At 36.3% G+C, this 18,337-nt stretch overlaps 1 protein-coding gene across 3 annotated transcripts in view; it reads right to left on the bottom strand.

Annotated features, from left to right (window-relative positions):
• Window positions 1-18,337, bottom strand: part of CD2AP (CD2 associated protein) — a 103,751-nt gene that overhangs the window by 52,593 nt on the left and 32,821 nt on the right. For all 3 annotated transcript variants that reach the window (XM_019949849.3, XM_019949851.3, XM_019949850.3), the window contains 3 exons: window positions 16,640-16,800; window positions 9,353-9,506; window positions 1,990-2,090 (listed from right to left, as the gene is read on the bottom strand). In XM_019949849.3, coding sequence (XP_019805408.1) covers window positions 1,990-2,090; window positions 9,353-9,506; window positions 16,640-16,800 — 416 coding nt within the window. The remainder of the gene's footprint in view (window positions 1-1,989; window positions 2,091-9,352; window positions 9,507-16,639; window positions 16,801-18,337) is intronic.

Consider the following 18,337-nt stretch of genomic DNA (forward strand, 5'->3'; position numbering starts at 1 on the left):
TGCTGTAGAAGCACAAAGGAAAGGCATATACGAATCAAAAAACGCTCCCCTAAAAGCAAATGGCAAAAGAGCTGGACAGTTAAGGCTAAATGAGAGTTTACCAGACACAAAGCATGTGAAAAATGTGATACCATAAAAATAAAGGACTTATTAATGGAATATATAGCTGAAATACGAGGTGCCTAGAATACATGCTATTTAAGAGAGAAATATAAGGCGGTAAATATGAAGAGTTTAGAATTTTTAGCAGACTTAAGGAGGCACCAAAGGATTGAGAGTTCTTCAAACCAGGTGTGATGGAAATACGTAGAACAAACTGGAACGGGTACAACTAAGGGAACATCATCAAACTGTTAACTATACCTGAAATCCCAAATTGACAGCAATTGGGTAGTTAGGGTAAATAACTCTATAAAATTCCTATTAATTAAGGAATTCTTAAAAGGCAGGGTAGTATAGTGGTAAAGAGCACCGACTCAAAAACAAATTGTGTGGGTTCAGATTCTGGTGCTCTGCACGCCAGGCATATGAACTTGCACAAAAATACCTGAAACAAGATCACCTAACCCACATGCTCATCTACACGTAATCTTGACAGTCCTCCCACCGATTAAGTGGCAGGCTTTGTCCCCACTCCCTTCAATCTTGCTGGCTTATGACTTTCTTGTAACCAACAGAATGTGGTGAAAGTGATACTATCACTTTCAAGGTTGGATTATAAAAGGCTATCACTGTGTTCACTGAAATGCTTACACTTAGAGCCCTCAACTGCCATGTAATAAGTCCTCCTATCCTGAGACACCTGAGAGCCCAATACAGTGAGAAAGCCAAGCCAAATGGAGAGGCTACATAATGGCTTTCCATAGGGAGTCCTGGTCTTTGAGGCTTCTGGAAACTAGACATGTCAGTGAAGGAGCCTTCCTATGATTCTACCAGTACCCAACTTTGAACCTTTCCAGTTGAGGCCCCCAGTCACCACAGAGCAGAGACAAGCCATCCCTCTGTGCCCTATCTGAATTCTGGACCCACACAACTAACAAACCTAATGAAACAGTTGTTTATTGCCACAAAATTTGGAATGGTGTGTCATGCAGCAACAGTAGATAAGCCAATCACTTATCTCTGTGATTCAATCTCTTGTTTGTAAAATAGGGGTAAAAATTCCTATCTCCTTAGGTTGTTTAGAAACTTAAAGGAAATAATAAGTGTGAAACACTTAGAATGGTGCTTCAGACATAACAGAGGCTCGATAAACACTATTATTATTGCCACCTGGTAGAAATAAACCAGAACTGCCTTTTGTCTAAACACATTGGAGTTTAACATAACAAGTGATAAATTACATATTAGCACACAAAATCAACCTCAGTGGCAATACATGATATCAAAACATATACTTTGAAAACGGCATCTTTAGCTGCTAAATAAAACTTTAATATTTCTTTAATGGTAAAAGCAGAGATATGAAAGGTTATTTTTTTTAATATTTTAAAATCTCATTCTAAGATACTAAGATGAGGGAAAGTGCTTTTGGGTTAATATTTGAATGTGATAATTCAAACAAGACAAAACTTTTTAAAACACTCTGCTTTCGTATACCTTTGCTAGGCAAAAGGTAAAAAATCCTTCTATTTTTATGGCTTGTACCTAAAGTGAATTAAGAATCAAAGAAAAGGTTTATATTCTTAGCTACTTAGATTATATTAACTTGAGCTAAAAAAAGCTTATTTTATTCTTAAAGTCAACAGATACAAATTCAGTACACAAATACAGGCATAGCAAGGATGAATAAAGCTTTATTTCTACAGATAAGACAGCCTTACTTTAAGTCATTAAAGATCCATTTTAAAGTCTGTCTCCTAAAATTAAAAAAAAAATGAAACTGGAAAAATAAATTTAACAAATGAATATTCTTACAAAGCATTTTTCTAATCCCCAGAGCATCAATTCCAATTGCTGCTTTATCTCTAAAACATGTTTTTGCCTTACCTCTTCGCTAATATCAATAGTATCTCCCACTTTCAGCTCCAGTTCATCCTCATTTTGTGGAATGTATTCAAAGAGAACTTTACACTGACGCTTCTTGGTCTCTAAAGGAGGTAACATAAAAAAATTAAGAAAAATCATGAAAACAAATAGCAGCACCTTTATTTACATACTATGCTTATCGTCATAGGATTTGCTTGTATGAATAAAAACAGTACGTGGAAGCACTCTCAACAGCTAACCACAATCTACTCTGGCTGGCTTTCCACCTTGTCCCCATGCTACTATCTCTTCATCCTAAAATAAATTCACACCAACTACAAATAAGGTGGGCTCCCAGCAGTGAAATCTATTTATGTATCTGATCCCACTGATTATACAAAAGTAAAATATCCACTGCTAATTTTGAGACTGGAAACAGAGACAATAAAAGACACTGTTGGCACAACAAATTTATCACAGTCAAGTCCTCCAAGCCAGTGATTTCCAGACTACTTCCTGATCAAAGCTACGGATACTTCAAATGCACTAATTTAAGAGTAGCTGTGTTGAAAAAAAAAGACAAAATGCACAAATCTCAAATGTATTTTATCTTCTTTAAGCTCTATTTTCTGACATAAAAATCAAACTCAGGTGAAGGTAAAAATAATTTTACTTTAGCTTTTCAAACAAGCTTTATTTATTCAGACAAGTAATGTTTAGGAAATGTAGGCCTTTAAAAAATGTAACGATTCTTTTTAATGAGTATGAGTATCTTTTTAAATGATTTAAAGTGAAGAAAGAGTATTAATTAGCCTCCCGCCCCCAAGCACATATATCAATTAGCTTTGAACAACCTAGTTATATTTTTTTCTGTGAAAACACTGAAATTTTATTGATATACTGCAGAAGACATTCACACCAAAATTTACTAAGTATGTGAGCAATTTTAGAAGCATAGAGACGAAAGTATTTTTACCATGCATTTCAGAAATTTCCCCAAAACGTGAAATCAGTACATATTAATAGTACAGAACAAAAAAAGTAATTCGTAATTGTTTACATTTCACAAGTTAGTGTCCTATGTCTTACAAAATGCTATTCAGAACTTCAAATAATAGTAAATGTAAATGTCTGAAAAAAGAAATTGAAATTTAAACATGTACCCTCCTCTGCCCAATACTTTCATTTAAGCTGTTAGTGAACCACACAAGAGAATCAGTATTATATCTTCTCTGAGAGCAGGTCCCCCACCATTTGTACGTGGGCAACACACATTTGTGCAGCTCTTTTGCTTGCTATTATTATGTGCAATGTTTTATGAAAGAGACAATACAACTGCAGGTGGCTAACAATCTCAGGGAAAGCCAGTGCAGCTCAGGAGGCCTGGCTGCCAAGCCAAAGCCCCCCCACCAGTGGAAGCAAAAGTTGTATCTACAGAAATGGACACCGGATGAGGACATTAAAAGAGCTTTGCAGAATCAGAACCTTTGCCAGCAAAGACACCAGAACTTCACACTTCCCAAAGAGCCTGCCCTATTTAGCCAAGAAAAAGGAAAATCACTCCCTGTACACTTCATGTGCCAATCGGACACCTGCCAGTTAACCCACGGGAGTCACGGCAGCAGCAAGGATGCGCTCCTGGCAGCTGTCCAGGCTGGATGCCACGTCCTCCCACCAGAGGACAGCGGCCTGACCCCGCCCAGCAGCGCTCTGGGCCCCTGAGGCCAGGTGAGGCCCCACAAGGAGCCGAACGTCTATTTTACAGATGAGGAAACTGACAGCCAGAGGGTGATCCACGCCTGCTCACGGGACACAACAGTTGACAACAGAGTTTACCTCTCATTTAGGTGGCAGTTTATACCTGGGACATACACAAACTTGGGCACCTGTGCTTTCTGATGTATAAAAAGAATAAAGATCTTGGGGGCAGTCCCAACAGTCATGTCCTATCAATGCTCTCTTTTCCACTTAAAACCTAGTTATAGTCTAATCAAAAGCTTTGTTTTTGTTGTTTTTCCTTTCACACTAGCATAATTCTCCAGAGTGTCTTCTTCCAAAATAGTATGCAAAATTATCTGCAAAGGAATTTTTCATTTTTCAAAGGAAAATCCACATTGGATAAAAACATCTAAACATTCCCTACTATTGCTATAAAATGTGAGTCATTTATTTAAAAAAGAAAAAGTTTTCATATGATTCCATATTTTTATATGGTTCACTCATAAGTTAAGGCAAGTGCCTATATTAAACTTATCTATTAATTGGCAACACAATTAAAGGAATATGGAGATTCTTCACATTTCAAATGGCACATACAATGTCTACCCATACATACAATGTCTACCCATACATATTGGTCAATAAATATTTACTGAATTTCTAAAATGTATCAGAACCTTTACCAAGCAGAAAAGAAAACGCATGTAAGAGTAGAACTGTCAATAAAAGAATACGCAAAATTCAATTTTTTTAAATAACTATAACGACTATTTTCTTAAGTAAACTCCATATAGCTTTTCGGATCTACAAAGAAATTAATGATAAAGTTTTTTTTGTGTGTGTGGTACGCGGGCCTCTCACTGTTGTGACCTCTCCCGTTGCAGAGCACAGGTTCAGCAGCCATGGCTCACGGGCCCAGCCTCACCCCGGCATGTGGGATCTTCCCGGACCGGGGCACGAACCCGTGTCCCCTGCATCGGCAGGCGGACTCTCAACCACTGCGCCACCAGGGAAGCCCTCAAGTTTTTTTGTTTTAATCAGTATTTTATAAATAAACCCATTAACAAGGAAGAGGATAAACAAAGTACAACAAAGACAGGGACATATTTTCGTCTTTTATGTACCAGTACCACTCCAAGTCCTTCACAAACATCTCCCACACAAAAGGTCATAAAAACTTGTTATACATATCATTTTACCAATGAGAAACAGGAACTCAGCAGTAATCGTCAAAAACTGCAAGAAAGAGGCAAAACTAGAAGACACTCACTTCTGACTCCTAAGCCTTTTATCTTCCCACTGTATCAGGCTGTCTCCTTTACAGATTAGAGTGCTTTAACAAAGCTCATGTACTCTAGTCACGTTGGATCCTTACTCCCTGAAAATACCATGGACTTACTTATCTCCATGGGTCTTCCAAGGGCTGCAATTCTAACTAGAATAGAAGGCCATACTCCCCAATCTTTACGTAAATGATATGTCCTACCTAAAGAAGAGCTTAAATACACCTTGCTCAATGACTCCAGTATAGAACTGCCCTTTCATTTGAATCTTAACTGCACATTATATATATCTCTAGTATGGTTCTTAATAGTATAAAACACTGTAATAATAATTACAAACATTTATCGAGCACTTCTTATAATATTTACTTAACGTGTTAATACCTCTAAAACCCTATGAGGTATAATCATTACTATCACCCCTGTAGTACAGTAACTTGATGTTTTCCTCTGTTAAACTGTGAGTTTTGAATCATTATCCACACCCAGCTTTATTTGGCAGATTTGACTGTCCACACTAACATTGCTCTTATGGTCTTCATACCCACAGGTATTATGGTATTCAACATGTAAATGTCAAATAACTTCAGAAAAACCTTTTAGAAATATTTTATATTTTTTGAAAAACAAAACCAAATTGTGTGAAATTACACACTAAAGTGACCTTCCTTGCTGTTTCTACTAAAACAGAAAATCCTGTATTTTCAAATGTAGGTCATCAAAAATGGCAAGTATTTCATGGTTCTAAAAAATAGATCTAAATATTCAGATCAAACAGAGTTCTTAAACTGTGGAACTATTTCTTATTGAAGAATATTGTTTTAATTTTTCCAGCAAATGCTAAAATAAAAAGCATACCACACTCAGAAGCTGGGAGGTTGAATGCTAAAATTTCAGAGATAGCAACAAAAAGATTTCTGATCCATTTTTGGTTTCATTTGGTTCTGGAAAGTATATCTTCAGATTTTATTATAGCATTTAAAATTTTCTAATATAAAAAAAATATTTTTTTATCAATTTTGTTCTCCAGTAAGCAAAGATAATCATCAAGAGTTAAGAAACATTAAGACTGAGCCATTTGTTACATGGCTGAATCTTCTTTAATATTTTTTCTTATCCTCAGCAATAAAATAATCATATTACTTAGGCCATTAAGTGAAAAATTCAAGCTATTCAAGATTCTAGCTATACTGCTGAGATATACCACTTAAGATAATCAAAGTCTTAGAAAACATGATCATACAGTCACGAATAAAAAAAAACTCATGTGCTTAGGGATGAAGTATCATGTCTACAACATACTTTCAACTGATTTAGTTTAAAAATGTATTTATACATGTATATAGAGATAAAGCCAATATAACGAAATGTTAACAGCAAGCTTAGGTGAAGAATATACCATGTTTACTGTACAATTATTATTTCAACTTTTCTGTAAGATTTTAAGTTTTTCAAAATAGAATACAAAATCAAAACACCCTACCCCATTCACTTATTTGAGAGGCCACAGCTGGGGAGGAGTCATTTGAGTGAGTCATTTCCCCTTATAAGTCAGAATATTTTAATGTCAAAGAGCAGAGCCTGAAATAATATGCCCCCCCTTTTTGTAATGTATGCTGTAAAGATGTATAGTCAGTGACCATATTTTGATGATATTCAGAACTTTAATTATCTTCTTCAAAAATGACTCAGAATTGGGAGGCATGCTACCAATTGTTCTCTGAGAATGAGACACTGGTGCAGATTAGCATTTTAGTCAACTAATTTTTCATGTATCATTTCTTTCTGTATAACTACTAGTGATCTATCAGTATCAATCTAAATGTATCTTCTACATTCAAAATAATTATTAACTAGGTGAAAAATCACTTTTGTAGCATGAGTTCCCACTAGTAAGGAATACAAAGTTACAAGCACTGATGTCTTCCCTCACACATGCCTTAAGTAGATTCATATCTGGCATCAATTTTTTTCCAAATGTAAAGTGAAATATCTACTAATATTCCACACTGTATGTTATATAGAATTGTGATGCTGAAAGATGTCATTTATTTAGTGCAAGTAAACTACACCATTATCTTTGTGCCTGATTTTACAAGGGTCTCAGCAGTAATGTCATTTGTACATGTTTTTGCTATGAGAAGTGTAAATTGGTTCTTTTCTGTAACTTTAGCAACTTATTGCAATCAACTTTATCCTGGAAAATTTTCTGTGCTCACTCTAGAAAATACCTGTCTTACTAAAGAGGATATCATGCTTAACTTACACGCAATAGCAAAAGTTTCAATGGTTTTGTGACTAGAGTTTGCAAAAAGGCCAACACTTTTTGGCTTTGGAGACTAGAGAAAAATAGCTAACAATTCCAGTCTCCAGATATCATACTATCTATTTGAACTTCTCCTTTTAGTTGCTTAGACAAAATTCAACACACATGCAGATTCACCTGTCTTGGCACACAAAGATTTGAAATGAACCTTCACAATGCAGGCTTTATCATTACCAACCTTTAAAATGTTTTTTTTTTTAATATTAATGGTATTGATTAAAAGGGTATATACTACTATTTAACATTACAATGAACGGCTTTTGAATAACTGATCTATTCCATAAATTAAGGATATGATTCAAACTAACAGTAACAAAAAAAAAAAAATCTGATAAAGAAAAAAAAAACATTAGCTGCTTTTCCTGGAAAAGTAATCTGAAAGCAAAAACAACCTGCATCCTGTTTTAAATGTTAGCTAGCACCAAATGACCAATTCAGTCTTTGCAGCACATGTACTTAAAAACAAATTATGGAGGATCCTTAGGAAAAAGCCTAAGCCTCCTGGCACCAACTGTATAATGGTTTCTCCTCCTTACAGGAAAATGAATTATGACCAGGGTTCTCAAGGAAGGTAAAATTTAGAGTCCTTTCCCATTAGGAGACAAAATAACCTTGATGTCCTTTGTCCAGCCTCTACTTAAGATGAAATTTGTCCCTTTATAGCTCAGTAAAGCTAAAGAAAGTAGTAAATAAGTTTTACAACAGAGGTCACAAATAACCCTTTTGTGGGTCTAAAATTCTCCTTGTGCATAGAAATTCTATATAGAGATTCACCTGTAGGATATGGAAATACTGTTATCTATCCCCCAATCCCCAAACAGAGTTAAAGAGTCAAGGACAACTAGAACTAGTAAACTGCCCACCCTCAGGCAGTACGCTGACAGCAGTATGGGTAATATCTAAATATTGTTTGTACATTGCATTTACTGGGAAACAAAGAACACCTATAACCCTTTATTGGTCTGTCTCAGTGTCATGAAACCTGTTTTTTATGAAAATCTGTTTTCATTTTATGAAAATAATCAAAGGGTGATATAACCCAGAAAGTGGACGTTTCCCCAAATTCATAGACAGTAGCATAGAAAGTAACAGGTTGAGATATGAGGACAATATAAAAATCATAAATAGTCTTACATTTGTGAAAGGTATGTAAACAAAATTTCTTTATATTATAGACTACGTGGCACATAAGGCATTTTAGTACCAACATCAAGCACAAGGGACCACAACATCAAAGACACTGATCGAAGATAAATGTGGTTAAATACTCATTTATAACTTATTAAATCAAATTGAACATAGTAGTCAGTATTCAGTCTCTCAAGGGGCTTCAGGTTTACTATGTTAAAACACTATCCGCTCCCATAAATGTAGTACTACTTTGTATATGTTTAATGCTTTTTCGAGTAACAGTCTTTCCAAGACTAAGTTTTTGAGAACAGCAATATTACCAGTCATTTTTTCTTACAACTTTCTCACCAGCAGTAAAATAAAACTCAAGAGTTTAAGTGATCTAAGGTTGTAAGACAGACTCAAATTCACGTCCAATTTTAAACATGGTGCTCTCTCTCTGTGCTAAACTGTTCTCTTAACATATTTACACTGAATACTTAAAAAGCACTCTGCTGGGCCAGCCACCTTGGAAAACTGAATGTACATGTTCAGATGGCTAACCACTAAAGAAAACGTTTTATCAAATGCTTACATCTATACTGCTTAAGGATGAGCAGACATTTTAGCATCCCATTAAATAAATGATATTAAAGTAAATTTAAGGCAAAGTGTTAACTATTTAATAGAGTGTGTAAGACTAATAAGAAAACAATGCCTTGTATCTTAATTTACAATCCCTACAGACGGCTGTCAGCAGCTCATGCTGGATTACCAGATGAAGACTGAATACATGGGCCAATAAGTAGTAACATGAGAATAAGCAGGAAGTTTTTGTATTCTGTTACAAAAGGTTGAGCTAATTTTTCTTACTATAACTTATGGACTGTTATAAAACAACATTCTATTTTGATTTAAATAAACAGGAAAAAAATTATTTACATACTCTTCTTAATGTTTTTGGTTTGTGGATGTGGCTGAATTCCTCCGGCTAGAAGTCCATAGGTGCTTATTCGTTGTACAAGACTTGCTACATTCCCTTGCCTTTCCCGTTTGATGGGCAAATTGTCATCCTTGGATTCTGTCTCTCTCTTAATTTCCTACAAAAGGGGAAATCAGCAAATAGGCAAATTAAGTTGTATTTTATTAAATTCTCAAATGTAAAATACCAAAACCAGGTATAGTGATTATTATTATAAAACATAATATCAACAGTTTTTCAACCTTTTTCTCTGCCCACACATATCTAAAGAATATAACACACTTTGGTAACAATGACTTATTAGGAGTTTAAGTCTTATCAGAACTAGAGATAGAGGTAAACAAAGTGAGGCTGAAACACCACCTCTATCCCAACACACAAAGAAACCCTGCAATCATAAACAAACAATAGGACAAACAATAATTCTAAGTCAGGGAACTGGGCAAACTTTTTCTATAATGGGCTAGTTAGTAAAATATTTTAGGATCTGGAAGCCATACAATCTCTGTTGCAACAATGAACTCTGCCATTTGTAGTGCAAAAGCAGTCATATACTTAAATGAATGAACAGAGCTATGCTCCAACAAAATTTTATTTATGAACACTAAAATTTCAATTTCATATAATTTTTCACATGTCATTAAATACTGTTCTTCACTCGAATTTTTCCAACTATTTGTATAATTCCTAGCTAGCATTCTCAGCTCATGGACAGTATAAAAACAGGTGGTGTTTAGATTTGGCCCATGGGCTGTAGTTTGATAAACCCTAAGTCATAGGTCTAACAGAAGATAGGTGAATCTTCATGAAAAGAAGTATGAAGTTTTATTGGAAGACATAAAAGAAGACATATGAAAGAGAAGTCATGCCATGTTCAGTGACTGAAAACTCATTATCATAAAGATAGCATTTTCCCTTAAAACTGATGCAATGATGCAATGCAACTGAATAAATATATCACAGATTTGGGAGAGCAATTAAATAAACTGGTTCTAAATTTGTAGAGAAGAACAAAAGACCAAGAACACCCAAAATACTTCAGTGAAAAGAAAGTGAGGGGACTTTTTTTTTAACCAAGATATAAAGAAAAACTGTATGATACTATAAATTAGTGTGTACTGGCATATAAACAGACATACTGATAATGAAACAAAATAAAGGGTCCATAAACAGACAAACTTGATTTACAACAGGCAAAAAGTGAGGGGAAAAAACTGAATCTTAAAACACACGGTGCTTATAATGCTCCACATTTAGGGAGCAGGGAGTGAAACTGGATTCCTACTTCACACATTTGATATTAAAATTAACAGTTTCTGTTCATTAAAAGTAACCATGGAAAATAAAGCAAATCACTAACCAGGAGGTATTTTTCACATATAAAGTTAACAAAGAATCTGTATCTCCAGGTGTTTATGTCTACTGCAATGTTAACTAGTTGTTACTCTCTAGCTGGTAGGATTTCAGATTACTTTGACTTCTTTATACTGTTCAGAAGTGTTTGATGCTTGCTTTGTTTGTGTTTTTTAACAAGGCATATCATTTTGCAAACAGAAAAAAAGTTTTCCATTTTGGGAAAACTGTTGGTGAAAAATTCTGAAAATTATTAAAGTACAAATCATAGAAGACACACAAAACATTTCACACTATAGTGACTGCTTCATTTTTATTGGTAATGTACTTAAGGAAAAACACTTCAATTTGCTATTAATACATGACACACCATATGAAAACCTCACGGTTTTCAGACTGCACTAAATATTTTTCAATCTAATGAAAATATGAAATCTATGTAAAAACTGGTAGTTACAACCTCAACATGCCAAGGAGTATTCATTTTGGATTCTCCTGAACATCTCATGAGCCACCTATATTTTATTTATTTATTTATTTATTTATAACATCTTTGTTGGAGTATAATTGCTTTACAATGTTGTGTTAGTTTCTGCCGTACAGCAAAGTGAATCAGCTATATGTACACATATATCCCCAAATCCCTTCCCTCTTGTGTCTCCCACCCTCCCTATCCCAACCCTCTAGGTGGTCACAAAGCACGGAGCTGATCTCCCTGTGCTATGTGGCTGTTTTCCACTAGCTATCTGTTTTACATTTGGTAGTATATATATGTCCATGCCACTCTCTCACTTCGTCCTAGTTTACCCTTCCTCCTCCCCGTGTCCTCAAGTCCATTCTCTATGTCTCTGCGTCTTTATTCCCGTCCTGCCCCTAGGTTCTTCAGAAACTTTTTTTTTTTTAGATTCTATATATATGTGTTAGCATACAGTATTTGTTTCTCTCTTTCTGACTTACTTCACTCTGATGACAGACTCTAGGTCCATCCACCTCACTACAAATGACTCAATTCCATTTCTTTTTATGGCTGAGTAATATTCCATTGTATATATGTGCCACATCTTCTTTATCCATTCATCTGTCAATGGACACTTAGGTTGCTTCCATGTCCTGGCTATTGTAAATAGAGCTGCAAGGAACATTGTGATACTTGACTCTTTTTGAATTATGGTTTTCTCAGGGTATATGCCCTCTTTCACTGTTGGTGGGAATGTAAAGTGATACAGCCACCATGGAGAACAGTATGGAGGTTCCTTAAAAAACTAAAAATAGAACTACCATACAGCCCAGCAATCCCACTACTGGGCTACCTACATTTTAAAAAGATTAAATAAAAACTAAAAAAGCTGAAAGCTATTGGTACAGGAGACCAAGAACTTGGCTTGATATTCAAATCTTATTCCTCTAGGAAAAGAATACCAATCTGACCAAATGTGAGACAGCAGACAGGTTCAAGAGACAAGATGACCTGGGTATAAATCTTGGTTCTATCCTGTTGGCTAGCTAAATAACTAGATATTTGTGTTATCTTTTAATAAAAATTAACCACATAAACAAGTATGATATATTAATACAATGACAATGTCTCCCGCTTCTAAAAATATTAATTTACAACATATTGCTCAAGATCTAGAAACATTTTGAGGACCTTCAATATTCACTGAGACATAATCAAATCCATGAATATTAGGTATAATAAATCTCTGAGGACAAAAAACACAAAAGGGGAAGGAAAACAAAATTAAAATATATACAGTCTACACTGAATAGGGAAAACTCAGGTTTACAGCCTTCCAAATACATAGTGCCAACTACGATGTTATCAAAAGTATCAAGCGACTTTCAGCTCTAAGCAAAATTACAAACAGGGTAAAGCCTGCTTTAGGCTCCACCCCCTCCGCCTCTGGAACCTCTCCCTGCTCCAAACTACTACCACCAGATACACACACACACACACACACACACACACACACACACACACACACACACGAACTCTCTCTCTCTCTCTCTCTCTCTCTCTCTCTCTCTCTCTGTCTCATCAACCTATTCTCTTCCCTCGTTCCTGGACACATAGTATCTCCAAATTACTCTTTGGCTATCATCTTAAATAGCAATTATATTGAGTACCTATGAAGTGTTACTAAGGCTTCCAGTGTTTCTTCCTTCTTTGCCCTTTGTTTCCTTTTACCTAGTCAGCCAGTAAATAAAATACATATTAACATTATAGTATCTCTTTCCTACAAACTTTGCTTCCTTTACTGACTTTGAAAATGACTCCAGGAGATGCAGTAAAAGAGGTTTCTTCACTTGAGAAAGTATCATGTATTGAGAAAGCAAACTCAAAAAAACGAAATCTCATTCTACAAATGAGGGAAGCCTCCTCCACAACAGGTAATGTCAATACAAAATTGGCCAAGAAAAAAATACATTGTGGATAATCTCCATATAGATAAGAATGTACTATATTGATTTGCTTGGTTTCATAAGGATAAGAAAGTAGGATAAGGAGTATGAAGTAGCAAATTAAAGGAAAAGACAAAAAATATAAGCAAATGAGGGGTAGCTTTAAAAAGGTTGGAGAAGATATAGTTACTCTCCATCTACTAAGGTAATCAAATATACTTAATTCTGATTACACTAACCAAAAACAGATAAAAGGTTAATCAATAAGATTCACAAACCACTCCTTCATGTTGTAATGTATCTACTTTACAATTTGGTTATTTGATCATGGCCAGTACATGACCATGATCTGAAAATAGAAAGCAATTACCCTCTACAACCTAGAAGCAAAGGTCACAAAGAATAATAAAAACCAGATTAGATGGCAAGAGCTTCCTTTTACTTCTCAAATGGAATAGACAGATATCTTAATCACCAAATCCCTAAACAGAGTTACAGTCCTGCTTATGCTAATTAAAATCTGAGGAATACAGTAGTCCCTCCTTATCCACAGGGTCCCAAGACCCCCAGTGGATGCCTGGAAATGCAGACAGTACTGAGTCTTACACATACTGTGGTTTTCCCCATATATACATACCTAAGATAAAGTTTAATTTATAAATTAGACACAGTAAGAGATTAACAACTGATAATAAAATAGAACAATTATAACAATATACTCTAATAAAAGTTATTTGAATGTCATTTCTGTCTCTCTTTCGAAAAATCTTACAAATATAATGCCTTTTCCATCTTAACTAAGCATCTATCACACACCGTGACCATAACTTTTCCAGTTTGAGGTGAGACAGCAAAACTAGTATGAATTCCTTTTTTCTTCTTCACAATTTCACAGACAGAAGATTCATTCTTACCACAGATCTTAGCAACCTCAGCACATGATTTTTTTTTCTTTCCTTATTAAACTTTCATCTTTTCACTTAAAGGAAGCACTTTACGGCTTCCGTTCACATACCTGAAAGGTCAGCATCACTACTCTTAAGCTTTGGGGCCATTATTAAGTAAAATAAGGGTTACCTGAATGTAAGCACTGCAATACTGTGACAGTTGATCTGATAATCAAGAGAGCTACTACTAAGTGATGGGTAGGATATGCCGGACAAAGGGATGATTCACATCCTAGGCAGAAAGGCACGCAATTTAAAACTTATGAATTGTTTATTTCTGGAATTTTCTGTTTTAATATTTTTGGGCCATAGTTGACTGTGGGTAACTGAGGCTTCGGAAAGCAAAACCATGGATGGGTGGGGGGGACTACACTTATTTTTAATATAATATTCAGGATTTCCAGAAGTGTTATATAAAACTAGTGCTTCCACTTTACAGAAGCATAAATCAGAAGATATGGAAGAGTGATATTACTAAAGAAAAGAAAAATAAGCAGGATTAAATATTTATATGATACATGTCCACTGTTTTAGCTTTGACTGAGTCAATACTGGACCCACAATTGAAAAATTAGGTTTCCAACATAACAAAGTGGTTTACCTCATTCCCAAAATTTTCATTTTGTTTTTCGGAATATAAGTGATAGTATATAAGGTATGATCCAGAGGAACTACCTTGAGTCATTAGATTTTCGTTTTCATTACAATTAAATTAAATAGATATCCACAAAAAACGCTTAAGTCTAAAGAAAAATGACCAGCAGGAGAAAATCTCCATAATATGAAATCAATATGTACCTTCTGAGTGCCAACATATCAAAATTTGCAAGGAAAACAATGACAGATATAATATACCAGGGCTATTTTGCAAGTTTCTCAACTTATTCTCTCCCTCAAATATGCTATTCTCCACATAATTGCTGTCTCTCTAATTTTAACAAAGGGCCTCCCTATTTCAGCAGCCCCATCCCAATTTGGAAAAGGCAAAAATAGGAAAGGAGGGGGGCAGTTATGCACATTCATTGTCAATGGCATCCTACTCCTTTCCTTTTTCTGTCACAAGAATGTTAATGAGAGCCAAGTGAAGTAGAGTGGGAAAAACACTAAATAAAGAGCCCTTCTCTTAACCATATTCTTTCAGACACACAACACTTACTGAAGTGGACTGAAAATGCCCCCAAAGTTTATGACGGTCATACTTTTTATACTAGTTTTGGTAATTCAAGAATGTTATTTGAGCTTTCAGCCCTAGGATGAAAGGATAAGAACTGCAGGGAATGAGGGCTAGAGTACCTATGACTCAAAAGACATCAGGCCTACATGGAGACCCTTCTCTCAAAGCTGCTGGACTCCTTGAGGTCACAGATGACACTGACAAGCAGGTAATGAGTACTGATCCACAAAGCAAAACCAGGAGATATCCCAGAAGTCTAGCTTCTGACACTCAAGCTTTCCTGGTTTAAATTATTTCTACAACTTAAAATATCTTAGCAGAAAGAAATTTATTAACTCTTTAAGGGCAAAAATTAAAATTTAACTTTCCAGGTAAGTCCAAGGTAAACATTAACATGATGTATATAATAATGCCTCGAATTTAAATTTGTGGTATGCAAAACAGGATGTAAAGGGAGGAGGGGGTACAAATAATTCAGTTTAAAACATTTTCTAGGGGCTTCCCTGGTGGCGCAGTGGTTGACAGTCCGCCTGCCGATGCAGGAGACACAGGTTCGTGCCCCGGTCCGGGAAGATCCCACATGCCGCGGAGCGGCTGGGCCCATAAGCCATGGCTGCTGAACCTGCGCGTCCGGAGCCTGTGCTCCACAGCGGGAGAGGCCACAACAGTGAGCGGCCCGCGTACCGCAAAAAAAAAAAAAAAAAAAAAAGCCTGAAACACATTATCAAGCTCTGAGAACTCTTCAAAAGGGACCAAAATTCCACTTTAAATTTAAAAATATAAGGAACAGCAATTCACTTACCAGCACCTGAGACATCTTCTGTAAACATACTCACTTATTTTTTAAAGCACTAAAGTAAAAACACTGTAACAATAACAGATCATATAATAACCTGTAGCATCTCCAAAATCAGTATGAAGCTCATAAAAAAGCTGCTTCAAAGCTCAAACATTGGGCTTCCCTGGTGGCACAGTGGTTAAGAATCTGCCTGCCAATGCGGGGGACACAGGTTCGAGCCCTGGTCCAGGCAGATCCCACATGCCACAGAATAACTAAACCCGTGCACCACAACTACTGAGCCTGTGCTCTACAGCCTGCAAGCCACAACTACTGAGCCCGCATGCTGCAACTACTGAAGCCCCTGCGCCTAGAGCCCGTGCTCTGCAACAAGAGAAGCCACCACAATGAGAAGCCCGCGCACCGCAATGAAGAGTAGCCCCTGCTCGCCGCAACTAGAGAAAGCCCGTGCACAGCAACGAAGACCCAACGACCCAACACAGCCATATATAAATAAATAGATAGATAAATGAATGAATGAATGCATGATTGAATCCTGTGAAGCAACAGCTAGGAATTTAACTGAGAATGCTTACCTTAACAAAATTATCGGGAAACATTCCTCTTCTCCCATTTAGTTCTCCTTCTAGCCATCCTTCCTCCTGTAGTTTTCTCACGTTCCTGATGATTTCCCCAACTCGAATAGTTAACTCATCATCATGTACAGCATCATAGTCATACTCCACAATATAGTCAACTAAAAAAAAAAAAGGAATAAACATCTAAAGCTTAATTCATGAAATACTATTAACCATGTTAATAAACTTAAAACTAAGGAAACTGTTTAGCAATGATAATTAATATTACAAAGGTACCATCAAAGCTTACCTCTGTTTTAAATATTTGGCTACATCAGCAAATTTCTTGATTGCCTGAGTATAATGCACAGTACCAGTTTTAAGCAGGAACCTCTACACAACGTGCAATTTACATCGTCACTTATTTTTCCAGTCAGCTAGAGATCCTTTGTGACACACTCTAAAGTGGTTCCCATAATCCCCATCTCTTGATATTCATGTCCTTATGTAATTCTCTCTCCTTCAGTGTGAATATGACCTATGACTGACTTCTAACCAACAGAATATGACAAAGAGGATGGATTTGTATGTGATTACATAAGATTGTAACGTCCACCTTGCTAGGAACCTCTGTCACTTGCTGGCTCTGAAGATGCAAGATGCTTTATTGAGCTGGCCTATGGAGAGGACCGCATGCAAGCAACTGAGGAGGCCTCTGGCTGACAGCCAGCAAAAAACTGAGGCCCTCAGTCCAACAGCCCACAGGGAACTGAATGATGCCAACAACCACGTGAGCTTGGAAGCAGATCCTTCCCCAGTTGAGAACCCAGCCCTGATCAATACGCTGACTGCAGCCTTGTGAAGGACTCAGCCATGCCCAGACTGGTGAATCACAGAAACTGTGAGATAATAAATGTATATTGTTTTAAGTTGCTAAGTTTGTGGCAATATTTTTCACATAACAGTAGAAAATGAATACACGCTGAAATGAAGACTCTTAAGGATCCATTTCACCTCTTTTAAGTATAAGATTTTAGGTTATAATAGGACATCATATACACATAGCATTAACATTTTCACAAGCCATACCTCCATTCATCTTTTCTTCCTCCTATAAAAATGATAAGAAAAAAGAACACTCACACACACACACACACACACACACACTACAACCAAAAAAAAGGAAAGGGAGTATGGGCAGACACTGCTGGCTGCCAAACCAACAGCCATTCCCACACTGACTCCTCTTCCTTCGTCCTTTCTCACTGAACCTTGATTTTGTTCAGGTATATGGAGACCCTGTACTTTTACAAATGAGGCTTCTCTCTCAGTCCTAGGGGGTTAAATCTTAACTATTGTAGACCAGCACTTCTCAAACACTAATGTACAATCAAGTCATCCTGTTGACTTGGGAATCTTGCTTATATGCAGACTAAGTAGGTCCCAGGATACCTAACGCTGCTGGTCAAAGAGGCAAAGGTCTAAAGATAGTTGATTTATAGTTAATTCCATTCATATTCCCTCTCCCTCTCCCTCTCTCTCTCACACACACACACACAGATTGGTTTTCAAATACACATGTGATGGAGCGACTGACCAATACAATGTAAGCAGGGGTTCTGGGAAGGTTTCATTTGACCTTATAAACAAAACACAAGGAAGGAATGTACTCCTGCAGACTCTGGATGTTCTTCAGTGAGAATGTAATGGACAAAA

This window comes from Tursiops truncatus, chromosome 10 (assembly GCF_011762595.2).
Source record: "Tursiops truncatus isolate mTurTru1 chromosome 10, mTurTru1.mat.Y, whole genome shotgun sequence".
NCBI lineage: Eukaryota > Metazoa > Chordata > Mammalia > Artiodactyla > Delphinidae > Tursiops > Tursiops truncatus.